At 34.4% G+C, this 15,376-nt stretch overlaps 2 protein-coding genes across 2 annotated transcripts; one reads left to right on the forward strand and one right to left on the reverse strand.

Moving 5' to 3' along the window:
• The first annotated feature begins 1,002 nt into the window (after nucleotides 1-1,002).
• cib3 (calcium and integrin binding family member 3) lies at nucleotides 1,003-8,903 on the forward strand. The gene is made up of 6 exons (XM_042719190.1): nucleotides 1,003-1,068; nucleotides 1,849-1,883; nucleotides 2,074-2,185; nucleotides 3,757-3,904; nucleotides 5,331-5,526; nucleotides 6,261-8,903. The coding sequence occupies exons 1-6, from the start codon at nucleotides 1,003-1,005 to the stop codon at nucleotides 6,280-6,282; spliced, it is 579 nt and encodes a 192-aa protein (XP_042575124.1). The 3' UTR covers nucleotides 6,283-8,903.
• On the reverse strand, nucleotides 6,400-14,877 carry LOC109075796 (ras-related protein Rab-8A). Its single transcript, XM_019091653.2, has 8 exons — nucleotides 14,692-14,877; nucleotides 13,546-13,606; nucleotides 11,947-12,007; nucleotides 11,332-11,409; nucleotides 10,696-10,785; nucleotides 10,360-10,425; nucleotides 10,195-10,245; nucleotides 6,400-9,610 (listed from the first exon to the last, which is right to left on the reverse strand). Exons 1-8 carry the CDS (start codon nucleotides 14,813-14,815, stop codon nucleotides 9,518-9,520), a joined length of 624 nt encoding a protein of 207 aa, XP_018947198.2. The 5' UTR covers nucleotides 14,816-14,877; the 3' UTR covers nucleotides 6,400-9,517.
• Nucleotides 14,878-15,376: the final 499 nt, after the last annotated feature.

The raw sequence follows: 15,376 nt of genomic DNA on the forward strand, positions 1-15,376 counted from the left end.
GATCTACAGATCCAAACATCACCAGATGGTGACAGAAAAAAAAGAAAATAGTCCAAAACAAAGAAATACAAAACATAAACATGTATATAATAGTAACATTTAGGCAGATCTGAATCCATACAGACGAGTTTTTGCACGTGATCATATAGAAAAAAGTGCCCAAGAAAAGCAACAGGTGACAGGTAGAGATATGAGCCGTTTATCCAGAGAGAAAGTAAAAGAACAGCAGGTGACACAGCTGCAAGATTCAACTGATACCATTCAGCCTCTGTGCCAACCAATTCAACTCACAATAGTGCACCGATGCACCAGTGCTTGCATATTTAATGCCATAATTGAGATGCATTTGTGGATATGAAACACAATACACCAAGCTGCTTTTCATGAGACCTCTAGTCAAAGCACTTTAAAATGACTGAAAAGCAGCACGAAGGAAGAGTTTCTCACAAAATAAATAATCATCATAGAGAATTATGGGGGGGGAAAGTGAAATATAAAATGCCTCAGACACATTACAGTAATGAGGCAGTTGTTGTTATAAACTATTTTAAAAAGACAATAAAATGAGAAGAAAATAAAAACAATGAAAATACAAATGTTTCTTTGGAAACTAACTTAAGTTACTAAAAGTGAAATTTATATTCAGATTCTTCATTTTAAAAAAATCTAAAAACATAAAATCACTAAAACTAGAATATTGTTGTACTATATTCAGTATTGTTTATTTCAACCCTAGCAGCATACTTCCAGTACTCCCAGCATGTGAAAGGGTCAGTAATCTGATGCTCAGATGTCTCCACTGACCGACAGGACACATTCACATCCAAGAGAGAGACCGCCTTTGACGGCAGCTAAAATGATGAAATGCTGCCATTATCAGAGAACTAAAGGCCTCGCAGTGGCCGACACCTGATCTGCCATGTCTCACTGCGGCCCTTTGTGCCAGTATTTCATATCTGAAATATCTGCTGGCATTCAGCTGCAGTCGACAGCCAGTTTGCCATGGAGCTGCAAGCATGGGGAACAAAACAGACCATCTTTACATCCCAGCAACTGGACGCATATCAGGTCAGGCATCATTTTTGATATCACGCTATATTGTTAAAAAGTTAATTTTTTTAAATGATTTTGAAAGTGGCGCTCACTGAGACTGCATTTATTTAATCAAAAACACAATAAAAACCATAAATTATTTTTTATTAAATAACTTATTTCTAGTGTCATATATTGTAAAATGTAATTTATCCCTGAGATCAAAGCTGAATTTTCAGCATCATTACTCCAGTCTTCATGATCTTCAGAAATCATTCTAATATGCTGATGTGCTGCTCAAGAAACATTTCTGAATATTTTCAAAGTTGAAAACTGCTTTGTATTTTTGTAGAAGCTGACATGTTTTATTTTTCAGCATTCTTTAATGAATAGAAAGTTTAAAGAACAGCATTTATTTGAAGCAGAAATCTTTTGTAACTTTATAAATGTCTTTACTGTGGCTTTTGCTCAATATAATGTATTCTCGCTCAATAAAAAGGTATTAATTCATTTTAAAACATCTTACTAACACCAAAAAAATTTTGAACAAAAGTGTATACATCATCTGCATAAGTACATTTGCATTTATGCAAAAATGACACCGATGCATGCTGGAAAAGTTTAAAGTTAAAAATAGTAAAGATAATGCTGAGAATTGATATTCAAATGGTCATGTTAATAGCTATGTTCATGAATATGTATGAATGCTTTTGCACCTCATTATTTCTTTACGCAATTATAAAGCATTTGCCATGAAGGTACTTTGAGCAGAAATTAAACTAAATTGCATGTTTTTTTTTCTTATTGTTTTTGTAGGACTGCACTTATTTCACCAGAAAAGAGATTCTGAGGTGAGGTGCGTTAAAAATAAGATGCTTTCTGGTTTTTATGTGGCTGAAATTGAAAAATCATCTGAGCTGCCCCAGTTAGGACGTCACTCATATAAAACTACGTAGGACGATGTCACATTATAAACTTACGTGAAAGAGAGAATAGTTGGATGAAAAGAGTTGTCAATGAATGTTTGTCGTCTTTGCTCAGACTGTTTCATCGATACCGTGATTTAGCTCCGCAGCTCGTGCCGCTGGACTACAAAAACCAACCGGAAGTGCGTTTGCCCTACGAGCTGATTGGCAGCATGCCGGAGCTGAAGGTACTGCGCATCTCTCTCCTGTTCCTCATCAATTATGAACCTCCTACTAATTGATCGCAGTCTTGGTGAGGTTAAGCGTTATCAGATCCCCTTAAACTTAAGAGAACCAGCAGCTTAGTTCAGTTTAATGAAGTGTTTGTATTTGTATTTTTTTTTAATCAGTTTGCCTGCGTTATTGACAACTGAATACATTGTGGCACAGGTGTGTATTTTTATTGGAATTTTACTATTTCACCCTCATTTCCTTTAATAAGTCTATTTAACACCAGGTAGTTACACAAAATAGTTAATCTCAGGACCTTTTGGACAAAAATATCCCCATTTCAACCAATTAAACTGCTATTTTTAATAGCAGTGGTATTTAACTGAAAAATTATGCAATTTTTGTTAATAGGCTTTCATTCTGTTGTCAAGGCTTCACAATTTTTTTTTTTTTTTTTTTTACCAGATGGTGCCATTTTTTTCAGGTTTGATCTTTAAAGCAAAATACTCGCTTTATTCCTGTTTTCTGCTTCTGCATATTATAGAGCCAATTGGATAAACAATGCAGCAATAATTGTGGGGGTGTGTTGGTATGGATTTGTGTGTGTGTGTTGAAACGGTTGTCAGAGTGTGGTTTGTATGTGTGTCATAAAAAAATTGTGTGTGTGTTCTTGTAATATTTTTGTGTAGGTGTGTTGAAACGGTTGTCAGAGTGTGGTTTGTACATCTAATGGGAAAAATTGGTACTGTGCCCAGACAAAATCTTACTGAAAACATCTTTTTTTTTTTTTTGCGATAATATCAACCTCAAATTTGGAACACAACTTGTTTAGATTTATGGCTTTGATTTTCTAGCAGGTTTAGTTTTAAATGTTTTTTATAATGTGTATTTTTTATTATATATTGTTGTTCATATATTTTTTTTTTTATTAAATCTCTATCTAACATTTTTTAACCTAGCTTTTTTTTTGTTTTTTTTTTTTTTATCACTTTTTAATTTTTTTTTTTTACTTCAACACTAATCTGCCATGGGTCTTCTTTAAAATGGGACTAAACTTAAGTCTGTGCCCCCAGCTTCAAATTTTTATTTACACTATGGACCTATGTGTAACTTTTTTTTCAGTTTAGGGTTAAAGTGATAGTTCACCCCAAAATGAAAATTCAATCATTAATTACTTCATTCATCAAAACTACCTTAAATTGTGTTCCGAAGATGTCTATGGTTCAGAACAACATGAGAGTGAGTAATTAATGACATAATTTAAATTTTTGGTTGAACTAACCCTTGAACACTGTTGCCGCAGGTTGTTTTTCGTGTCCAAGGGTTAAAGCGACCCCAAATAGTGTGATATTTACCCCCCCCAGAACGCGATTTTTATTGGAGGATCCCCTCGAAATGCGATTGAGCTAGTTTTGGGCTAGTTTTGAGTAGCAATTGGGCGGGTTTTGTTGTGAAAAGCAGGTGTAAGCAGGTCGTACGGAAATGTATGAATGAGATTTTACGAAATCAAACGAATTAGAACCACTAGTTCGTGGTCTAGATTATTTTGGAGGATTTTATTTAATAAGAAGATGTTGTGTTTGTGCAGGACAACCCGTTCAGGCAGAGGATCGCTGAGGTTTTTTCAGAGGATGGAGAAGGAAACATGACTTTGGACGACTTTCTGGACATGTTTTCAGTGCTGAGTGAAATGGCACCACGTGACCTGAAGGCATATTACGCTTTTAAAATCTACGGTCAGTTTTAAACAAACAATTTGCGTGTACGTAAAAATGATCAACCCTTTGTGTGGTTAGCTAAACTGATGAGTAATTAATTGATTTGAAATGAATTATTTACACTTTGTTGAACACTGTATAATAACCCATATTTAAGTAGGCTACCTATTCAAAATGTGTATTGGTCAATCTCCTTTTTAATGAAAACCCAAACCTCAAGTTCATTATTATTATTATTATTTTTTCTTTAATCATGTAATTATTGAGCAATTGTTTAAAATATGTCACATAAGGATGCTTTGGATGTAATCAGATAATAAATAATCTCCTAAACTCATGTTCTATTTGAAAGGACCATTGTTAATCAATATTATTATTTATTAATTAGTTTGTCTTTTTTGTAGTTTTATTTATTATTGTTCAATATTATGCCTGCTAATAAGGTTAATTTTAAATTGGTTTTAGTTTAGTTTTATTTCCACTAAATTGAGTGCTTTTTCCAGTTTTTTTTTTTTTTTTTTTTTTTTTTTTTTTTTTTTTTTTTTTTTTGTTTAGTTTTTTTTTTTTTTGTCTAATGTTTTAATTTTAAAAATAGTTTTCCACTGACACAGTTTTAGTTAACAATAATAAACCTGCAAAGCACACGAGGTTATAAGTCAATTTGTTCTGACAGCGTACACGAAACCATTTGATATATGACCTGACCTCAGTCTTCTGTTCCTATTCATGTAGAGATGAACCTGCAGAACCTTAACTGACACATATGAATATCAATAATTTCAACACGTTTCTTAAAGCAGGAACTACCTATGAAAAGGATGCAGCTGTCTAATTAAACAACAGAATAAAAGATCTCAGAGAATCTGATCGGCTGCTGTCATCAGAAAAAACTCTGTACTCATGCAACATTAACACGGGGTAAATGATAACGCTCTCAAACAATAGAGAACCATGATTTCAACAAGAGACGATGCAGAAATTATGCATCTTATTCAGCACTGAAGGATTCATTATTTGGTTTATTAAAGAGGAGGTGTAGAATTTATTAATATTATTATGAAATGATTGATTATTTATTATAATTTTTGTGTATTCTAAATAAAATGTAGACAAATAAATATATTATTTTAATTTATGATTTAAATATTGAAAAGTAAGAATAAATAGGTCAATAAATTAATAAATCTGTAAATATTTTTTCTTTTGGCTATGCATTGTGAAATGGCTTGGGGTTTGTGAATGTGCCAACTATTAGTGATAAATACATTATTTACAGTATTCCTTTATCCAAATGCTTTTCTACACGACTAGTGCTTTTTAAAAGCTACATTAAAATGCTTTATTAATTTATTTTATTGGTAGCTTAACCTACATTTTAAACACAAATGAAATAATTTTAACAGAAGTGTTTTCTAACACAGCTTACCCTCGTTCTTCCCTCTAGACTTCAACAACGATGACTTCATCTGTAAATCAGATCTGGAGAAAACCTTAAATAAACTGACTCGTAACGAGCTGACCGAGGATGAGGTGAGGATGGTGTGTGAGAAGGTGATTGATGAAGCTGATCTGGACAATGATGGCCGTCTGTCTCTGGAGGATTTCCAGCACATGATCATGAGAGCGCCTGACTTCCTCAGGTAACAACTACACACTGTACATGATGCTAAACGTTTCGTATGGGTTTGTTAAAACCAGTTGGAATGAAAACTGTAAGAAAGCGATGATGTTCGGTTTGGAACATGGTTATTACAGTAAACAATTGGTTACATGAAATAAAACTTTAACTGAAATACAAAAAAAAAAAAAAAAAAAAAAAAAAGTATTTTATATCAGCTAAGTGCCAATGCAACATTTCTAATATTTAGTTTAATTTGATGTATTAAAATATAACTAAATCCAAAATTAAAATAAAATACAATACTATATAAGAATAAAAACTATATCTATATATCTATTTATCTATATATACCAAAAAAATTAAAAAGAAAATATAAAAGCTAAATCAAAATATAAAAATGAATAATAAAAAAGTCTAATATTATCTTAGTGATAAAACACTGCTCTTTCCAGTCAGTGATATTTTAGTATTTGTATACTATTTAAAAAAAATTAATTCATTTTGATTTTAATATTTTCAGTTTTTTTTTTTTTTTTTTTTTTTTTACATTTGTTACATTTTTTTTTTTTCATTTGTTTATGTTACTATTTAGGTTTAATTTGTTTTTTTTTTTTCAGTTTTAGTGAAGTTTACATTTTAATTTAAAAAAATTTTTAAACACATCAAAACTAATCAACAGTATACAGATGATTTTGGTAGAGCTGGCTCTTAATGTTTTCAACGTTTAAAATGTCGATCTTCTCTCTCTTCTAGCACCTTCCACATCAGGATATGAAAATCACCTGGACACTAAAGTAAAAAAGTAAAGCTTTTTTTTTTTTTGGATGGCCGACAGCAAATCCAACCCCTGAAAATAATGCATCTGTCAATATTAAACACACACACAAATCCATCTCTTAAAAGAACCTTATTTTAATAAATCAAAAGTACAGATATCTACAAAAACTGTAGATCAGTTTTTCAACGTTTTAGAAAGTACAGTACAATTTAAGTAGATCTCCTTTTAGAGTTATTTACAATTGTTTCTTTTTTTTATACCAAAATGTAATTTACCGATCTCCCCAGTTCCCTCACAATCGACAAATGAAAACCTGGTCATATAAAAACAATCTGTAAATGATATGGATGAGTCGTTTCAAATTAAGAAATACGAGAAAGACAAACTAAACAGCAATAACTGAGATCGACAGACGTACGCATCACTGCAAAGCCGTTTGTTAAGACAGAAAGCGGTACCTGTTTGCTAATGTTCTTTTCCACAAATTAAATACAAATGTTTTGCCAGCTGTCTGTTATATTGTTTTTGCATTTTATTTCATCACTTTAAAACACCCTAAGGCCAGATTAAATTTCGTCTGAGGTCCGTTTACATGTTTTAAACAGCAGACTGTCCTCTAAAGCTCAGAACAGACAACCAGACCAAGGCTTTAATGTACAGGACATCTATAGAAAATAATAAACACACACAAACAGATAAAACATACAGGAGGTCAACAGTATCACCTTCATGATGCATAGATCCAAAATGAAAGATCAAGTATTTGTTATTAAGACAAACGGCAAGTGAGGGACATTATTGGACAGGGAGCGAAGAGAGATGCTGTGGGTGCAGATGAAGATGGGTTACACCGACATACAGCTTCTAACGCAAATATGAACCCAAAACAGCATCTCCTTGAGGTGGAAAGAGAACAAGGTGCAAACAGGAAGTCATTTCAAGTTGATCAACAATTAAGCTTGGAAAGAGAAAAGGAAAGTGGCCATTTTTAAGATGCGCCATATTGCAGAAAGAAGAGAATTTAATGCACTTCTGCCTCGAAAACAGTCAAACACTGTGCTTCTTAGCCTTTTAATCTCTTAAAAACACTTTCAGGTCACATTTCACCCCAAATCATATGGAGTATATATAGATTTTATTTTTTGTTACATTTTCAATGACAGTTAACTTCCGGAATTCTCATTATGTAAAAAATAAAATAATCTAATTCAGTGATTTTTTTTTTTTTTTTTTTTCTAAAGCTGGTACAACACACACTGTCCTGATATGCAAGCAGTTTTATTTTATGTATATACTTAATTTTTGTGTGGAAACACGTTTGTCATGAAAACAACACGATGCAAAATGAACTGGTTTTTGGGCTGAAATCTGACCTGAATGTGTTCTTGTCAGGTTTTGTGAGATTCACTTATTTGGATTAGTTTTTTTGTTTTCTCACTCAAATCTAATGGGTGCTGAAGCTTCTGGTAAAGTTTCCTGACCTATTGCTGGTGAACACAACTGCACCAACTGACATGTTACGTTTTACAATATGTCTACAAAATGTACATTTGCGTATACTGCGGTGCAAAGGAAAAACGTCACAATTTCTCAAAATAAAGGTTTCTTGTGACTCAGCTGATCAGTGTGAAAACTCACATCCAACTGCGGTTTGCTTTTGAAGGGCAGTACAACTCTCTAGCATTGCATTTCTTGCATGTGCTTATGATAACACGCTATTCAAAACTCAGGAATGGTGGATTACTGTATTCTGGGTAGATAATCCTAGTCACATGAACCAAATCTGTTTGCTTTTACACTCTGCAACCCAAACTAATTAAGACTGACATGCTATAGGACTGTAATTCAGACGCTACACGTACAGTCCATTCAGAATACATGAGAAATATGAACAAATTAACAAAACACAACTGACAGAAGAACTGCACCAATAGCAGCCAATGCATAAAACCAGCTCTGGCTTACTATCAGGATAAGTGATAGGACTAATTCAAGACTTGTAGAAATGTTCCTTGAAAATGTTTTCGGGAATCTCGAAATGAACATGAATTCGGCAGGTCACACTCCATGTAACCGTGTAAAAACGCCTGTCTTTATGATGCAAAACTATCACTTGGCACAAACTACACACAACACAAAAGATACTGATAAAGTGCATGGACTTCTGTATACGCGAGGTGCTTTCTCAAGTACAGCTCTGCTCTTCAGGTTACACAGTCGCCCTCTCTCATTGCTTTTGGTTACGCATATTTGTTAATACTACAGACTCAGGATTTCCTATCACTTTCTATCAAGGGCTGTGTGTCAGTTTCATGTGATTACACTAGTCAATTCAAGTGTTTTTAATTAAAGAACGCTTTCATGTTGGGCCGTTTTCAGGTCGTAATAAAGCAAGACCTAAATTTATTCGAAGGATGTTAAAACGAAAGCTATAGCGCTACTGCATAAAAAACTGATCTATTTGGAAATAGCTTTGTGTGCATGTTAAAAAAAAAAAAAGCGAGGTTAGTTTTAACGAGGCAGCAAACATGTCTTGATGTATAAAAAGCAGGATCTTCCTTCGTTTAATATGAAACCTTGACTGCGAACGCAACACTTTTGCGTAACAGGTCTGAAAAGTAAAACCGGGGACAAAAACAGCGAAATGTTTGTTTGTTTTTTTTAAATGAAAGAAAGGAAAAAGCATTTAAGAGGTGGGTTATAATATTACAATAAGGTCATGTGATTGTCGAAGAATGCATGAAAGTGGAATGATAAAGAAAGTCCCACGTAACTCTCAAACTGGCTCAATATCAGACCACGCTCTGCGGCCCGACCCAGAAACACCACTGCTTCCAGGTCGCCACGAAGGAATGGATCAATTTTGGCAGTTGTGCGCTCAAAACGAGCGACTGAAACAAAGATGTGGGATCTTCTTTAGGTGCACGTTTGCTGCTGGAACGATTGCGGCGATGCATCAGCACCCAGTTCTTCACCTTGACTTGCAGAACCAATGCTTTCCCACCACGGTTTAATCGGGGAAGGGTCATAAGCGAGAGGAAGCGGCATCGCTATTCTGTCAATGGAAGAAGATAAGAGGAGCCAGGAACTCTGACTGCCCGAGGGCTGGAAGAAGAGCGCGACAGAGAAGAAGAGATGGGATAAAAGAGGAAGGAGGAGGAGGAGTGCTAAGAGGGAGAGCATAGTCCAGTCGTGTCCAGCCCACGGACGGCGGACAGTAAGGCCTTGATCTTCACAGTAGCACACAGCGAAAGAAGCTGCTCTTTTTCTGCTGTTCAGTGGTAATTTTCACTCCATGGTTGCTGCTCTGAGGATTGTTCCCCTCCTGTATGAGCCAAGAAAAAAAAGAAACCTCATCAGACTCCAGATTCACTTTATTAACGCAACTCAGGCTAGCCAAAAATTGTGCCAAAAACATTGGATTCATTCATCCAAATGTAAAATTGTGGCAACACTTTACTTGAAGCCTTTATATATAAATAATTATTTAATAAGGAAGTATTATTAATATTAATAAGTATTTTAATGCATTAATTATGCCTCATAATGCACTGTATGATCTTATTAATAATTAGACAGTTATAAGACTTATCTATTCATTATTGCACCTTGAGAAAATATAATGCATATAAAAAACAACTTTTTATTAAACATTTATAACAATTTATGAAAATATATAATGCATTTAAAAATGTCAAACAACCAAAAACAAGGAATCTTCAAATATTGTAATGCATTTTTAACTTTGGTTACAATTATTTACAAAAAATTATAATGCATTTCAATGCTTTAAGCAAAGTGTTTAGATCACTAATGATAATAAAAGAAACCTTACTGTAAAGTGTTACCCAATTTTCAATCTAAATTCATTTTTACACAACGCTAAAGCACAGAAAGGGAAAGTCTCACCAATTTCGTGTCCATCTTTGATTTTATGTCTCTGGCGAGCGTTAAGAATGACTGCGAGTAGAGCAGAAAACATCATTATGTCTCGATTAGACCTTTAAACGTTCAATCTGCTGCAGATATATGAACATGAAACGAGGATTAATCATAAAAGCCATTTACACTTACGTTCTCAACGTTGATATTAGCCTTCGCACTCGTCTCCATGAACTTGATGCCATACTCTAACGCCAGCTAAACGAGTACAGGCAGATTCCATTATATAAAATACAAGTATGATGATTTCTCTGGATGATTACAGACTGTTTAGCAGTTCTAGCCATTCGTGGTGATGCAGGTAGATCATTAACTAAATGCATTCTTGTGGAAGGTGGCATCATTGCTGTAGAGTCTTACACAATTAAAGGTAAGTAATATTACACTAACAAACTGTTGTTTTTTTTTTGGGAAAGAAAAAGGGTATAAGAGAACATCAAGCTTTGTAAAGGAACATGGTCTGCTCACCTTCTCGCCTCTGTCTTTAGACACCTGCCTCTTCTCATTAATGTCACATTTGTTCCCCAAAATCATTTTTTCTACATCCGCTGATGCATGCTGGGTGGAAAACATACAAGAACATGAATATGCCATTACTAGTAGTGCCTAGCTAGTAGTTCGGTTACTGGTAGTTTAGACGATGATAATAAGAGTTCACATAACACATGCGTTTGTATTCAAAAACTATTATTTACTGGACATGTTGTATTAAAAAATGTAAGAGAAAAAAAGCAGTAAGATGCAATGGCAAAAATGTTTTAATTTCAATGTTTTTTTTTTTTATATTTAAAAAATAAAGTGTCAACATATTTACATTTACATGAATGCATTTTCAGACACTTATACAAAGCAAAATGCAATGCATTTAAAATATACATTTTATCAGTTCATGCATTTCCATGAGAATTGAACCCATGCTTCACTGTTTGTACTACAACATCAACCTTATATAATTATTTATATTATAACCTTTCATTGCATATAAAAAATTTAATAGATAAGATCTGATGATCATGTATATTAAGCAAGTGCTTGCACACAGCAGAAGACTTGACATCTGAAGTGTACCGTTAAGGAAGATAAATTGGGCACTGAAACACTCACCTCCTCTATGTTTCGGATCCAGTTTTTGATGTTGTCAAATGATTTCTCATTAGTAATATCATAAACCAGCATGATCCCCTGAGATCAGAGCACAAGATAAATCACAAGTGTGAACAAAACAGCAATTATGAAGACAACAGCAGAAGTGTTATTACTGCGTTAACCCTAATGTTGTGCTGAAAATCCTAAATCGAATTCAAAAACGTCCAGCCTTTTAAAGACTACTTGTAAAACTCTCATCATCACAAAATTTTGGTTTTTAAATTTGTTTTCTCGCAATTAGCACAGGCCCACAATCAATCAGTTCCAAAAAGAAATCTGTTACACTGAAAAAAATCAAGTTGAATGCAATATTTGGTAATGACAGCATAATGAGAAATTTTTAAGCATTTTTGACCAGGAACACCACATGTGCAACGAGGTGGGGGAAGTAATTATACAGAGTGTCAATAAGTTTTTGGTTCTAATGCAATAACATTAATTACTTCGTTCCGGAAAAAGAAAATCCTCTCCAGGTCACAATGACCAGAACACAACATGAGGGTCAACCGGCGAGACAGACCTGAAGCTCATCATGCAATGCAGAGTAATGTATATACTTCATTGTCATCTTACCATTGCACCTCTGTAATACGCCGTTGTGATTGTTCGGAATCGCTCCTGTCCTGCCGTGTCCCTGTAAATATCAAACAATATCAGTGTTGTAACTGCGGCCATGCTGAAATGCATTTAAAGTGGAAGATGACCCCCTCCTTACTCGGGGTGTCGAAATTAATCGTTTCTACAATGCATTGTGATGCAGACGAGGACGATTCAGTATCGGTTCAGTAATAGACCATAACTGAATATAACGTACTGACGCTTTTCTGATGACATTTGTCACAGTAGCATACATTAGGTGTGTTCGGCTTGAAGCGCCGCTGCGCAGAACGATCAGTGTGTGATCAAGTATCGCGAGAGCAATAAGAGAGCAGACGGATCCTTATGCTTTCGAATTGCTCTCGTGGTTGATGGTAAAAAAAAAAAAAAAAAAAAAAAAAAAAGTTAGCCTGAATGCACTGTAAGTCGCTTTGGATAAAAGCGCCTGCTAAATGCATAAATGTAAATAAAGGTACAGTTCATATATCTGACTGCTTGTATTTATTGACAAAATTGTATACATGTGAAGTAAAATTGAAAATTGAGAATGCAGTGCATTGTGGTGCATCATGATATCGAATTAAACCAAATCGATGACATGATAATCGTAATCAAACCGTGAGACTAGTGACTTTTCACACCCCCACTCCTTACTAGAACAATTACAAAAGTCAACCACTAAAGGGGCTTTTCACATTGAACGTTAAAATTCGTCCGATGATGCTTCTGAATCGAAATAATAGTTCCTTATGGGGCTATTCGGCGCAATCATTCGCGGCATGAAAAAGCAAAGATTTTTTTCACCCTGTGTGTCGTTTTTTCCCCCCCGTCACGATTATCGGTTAAAAAAAAAAAATCAAATCAAATACATTTCTACCCATGAAATATGAAAGAAAATAGACATGATTATGACGATATATTTTCTGTATGTGTTTTGTATGCAACTCATGGTATTTTTATAACAATAAAGGATGTTTATGACAATAAGCATACAAAGAGTGCTTGTCTGCCAATTATAGAATCAAAATCAACTATCGATCACAATCGGAAGTTATTACAAGCACTCGATGTTGGTTAAAAGTTGGTTTTAAGCAAAAACATTAATAACTAACGTACACAAATTTTCAAATGTGGCTCGATGCTACTTCTGTTTGTATTTTAATATATTTTCTTGTAAGCATTATAGATAGTTTGTGTTTCTGGCATAGAACCAAACTTTATTTATCCTAATGCTGTATATTGAGCAGCGGACGATGTTAAATCCATTTACGAGACACATATGCATTGCTGGTTGCGCCACCTAGTGTGCAGGTGTGAATTAGCGGAAGCGATTAATCGTTTCGCACTCAGTGTGGAAGCAAAATTTAGTTTTTTGCATAGCGCTCAGCAAAAAACTGCCTTAAGTCGCGCTGCTATCTACAGGAGACATTAAACTGGTCATGGTTTCAGTACTCAAACAGCGGCTCCTTCAGAAAACTCTCAAGGAGACTAATCACCCATGCCATTCCAGCCACCTGCTAATGTTCAACTAGCGCTGAGAGTGACACTAGAAGGAAAAGACGACTAGAAACTCACCATATCTGTAACTTTATCTTCTTGCCATCTAGTTCTATTGTCCTGATCTTGAAATCAATACCTGGAAGAGAAAATACGTAACTGCACAACTGTCACCGGCTCAAAAACACGCCCAATACAGTGTCTCTTTCAAATGCGTCCACTTACAACAACACCGCACTATTTTTATACATAAAAGGCAAACAGATGTCCATAGTATACATATGAACACATGCTATAGTGTATACATACATATATATATATATATATATATATATATATATATATATATATATATATAAACATGTTATAAGACCAAGCATCATCCAAAATAGACATTTATAACCCTTTCTTATTACAAAATTAGAAAAACATAAGCACGAACAGAAAGGCTATTATTTATAAATGATAGATTACTGATTGATCATAAAGCTATAACTGATCTTAACAGAGCAATTAAAAAATGTTCCATTTACATCAATGCATTCAAAAATTACCAAGTTTTTGGACATATTACCATGACAACGTCACATTCTTGAACATGTTAAACAAGTTAAATTCTATAAAGTAACTTGGTTTAACATGGTAAACCTATATAGCAATCATTAAGAACCATGGTATCTATATAATAAAGTACAGTGGCATTACCAACTGATATTAGCATAACTGTACCAAAACTGTTTTATGTAAAACTATTTAAATAAAAATGGACATGCATATTAGTAACGTTATAGCAGTAAAATTTTGAGTCTTAAACGACTTATCGTGTGTGAAACCGGTAACTACTGGCTAACAGGTTTCTAGTCATATATTTTAAACAATTTAATGGGATATTCACCTTATGATTCTAGTTATTTGATATTTTAGTTTACAAAATAAGAAAAGAAAAGCAAATCTATCTTTTTAGTATTCTGTCAGAAGAGCTAACGTTAGATGCTAGCCGTAGAAACGTTCATCTAACGTTAATAAGACACCTAATCACCGAGCAAAATAATTCATTTAGAGACAAAACACCAGCAAAACTGTCAAAGTTAAGAAACTAAACAAACCACTTAAACTCTAGAAGAGCTAACAGATAGATAATAGTCCATTAGCTTAGCCGTTAGCACAGCCTGACGTTTTATAAACAATCCGAGCATAAAACCTTTAAAACTGAGACATATATACCTATCGTCGAAATAAACGTCGAGTTAAAGGCATCCTCCGAGAATCTGAACAGCACACAGGTCTTCCCGACGCCGGAATCCCCGATTAACAGCAGTTTAAACAAATAATCGTAGGTCTTCGCCATACTTAATGTATTGCGGAAATCCCGCCCGGTACTTCAGCAGAGAGCGCAGAATCCGCGCAGCAGTGAGGAACTGACCAATCATACTATGGCGAAGGCTGCGTACATTAATATTAATGAGGTCAAACTGACGTACTCCATAACCTTTTCTGGAACGTGCGGGCACGTGCCCTCATTAATATTCATGAGACAATCCTTCGTCATAGTAGGATTCGTTCAATCGCCAGCAGTCGTAACGGCCACGTCGCACGTCAGTGTACACGATTAATATTAATAAGCAAAGGCGTCGTCGTAGTATGATTGGTAAACTGTGCTTCCTGAACTAATACAAGACCACATTCCTTCTTTGCCTCAAGGTCATTACAAATTAGTGTGCGTGGCCGGTCAAATTCCATCATAAGTCTTGGCTTCAGGCCTGTGGATTATTTTCTGGCAGTCAAGCTCTTTGTTTATTAATGTAAAACAATGTTTATATTAATAAATATTTAAATGTAAACGTTTGTATTTATTCATATTATTATACATACTTTTTTTTTTTGCAATACAATAAAGAGAATTTGAGGT

This window comes from Cyprinus carpio, chromosome B2 (genome assembly GCF_018340385.1).
Source record: "Cyprinus carpio isolate SPL01 chromosome B2, ASM1834038v1, whole genome shotgun sequence".
Lineage (NCBI taxonomy): Eukaryota > Metazoa > Chordata > Actinopteri > Cypriniformes > Cyprinidae > Cyprinus > Cyprinus carpio.

Excerpts from the sequence above, each read along its gene's own strand:
- cib3 (XM_042719190.1), top strand. The coding sequence starts at position 1,003 with ATGGAGCTGCAAGCATGGGGAACAAAACAGACCATCTTTACATCCCAG. Across the intron at positions 1,069-1,848 it reads AGCAACTGGACGCATATCAG|GACTGCACTTATTTCACCAG; the intron begins GTCAGGCATCAT and ends TTGTTTTTGTAG. Across the intron at positions 1,884-2,073 it reads ACCAGAAAAGAGATTCTGAG|ACTGTTTCATCGATACCGTG; the intron begins GTGAGGTGCGTT and ends GTCTTTGCTCAG.
- LOC109075796 (XM_019091653.2), bottom strand. The coding sequence starts at position 14,815 with ATGGCGAAGACCTACGATTATTTGTTTAAACTGCTGTTAATCGGGGAT. Across the intron at positions 11,410-11,946 it reads CGTATTACAGAGGTGCAATG|GGGATCATGCTGGTTTATGA; the intron begins GTAAGATGACAA and ends CTCTGATCTCAG. Across the intron at positions 10,246-10,359 it reads CTAATATCAACGTTGAGAAC|TCATTCTTAACGCTCGCCAG; the intron begins GTAAGTGTAAAT and ends CTCTACTCGCAG.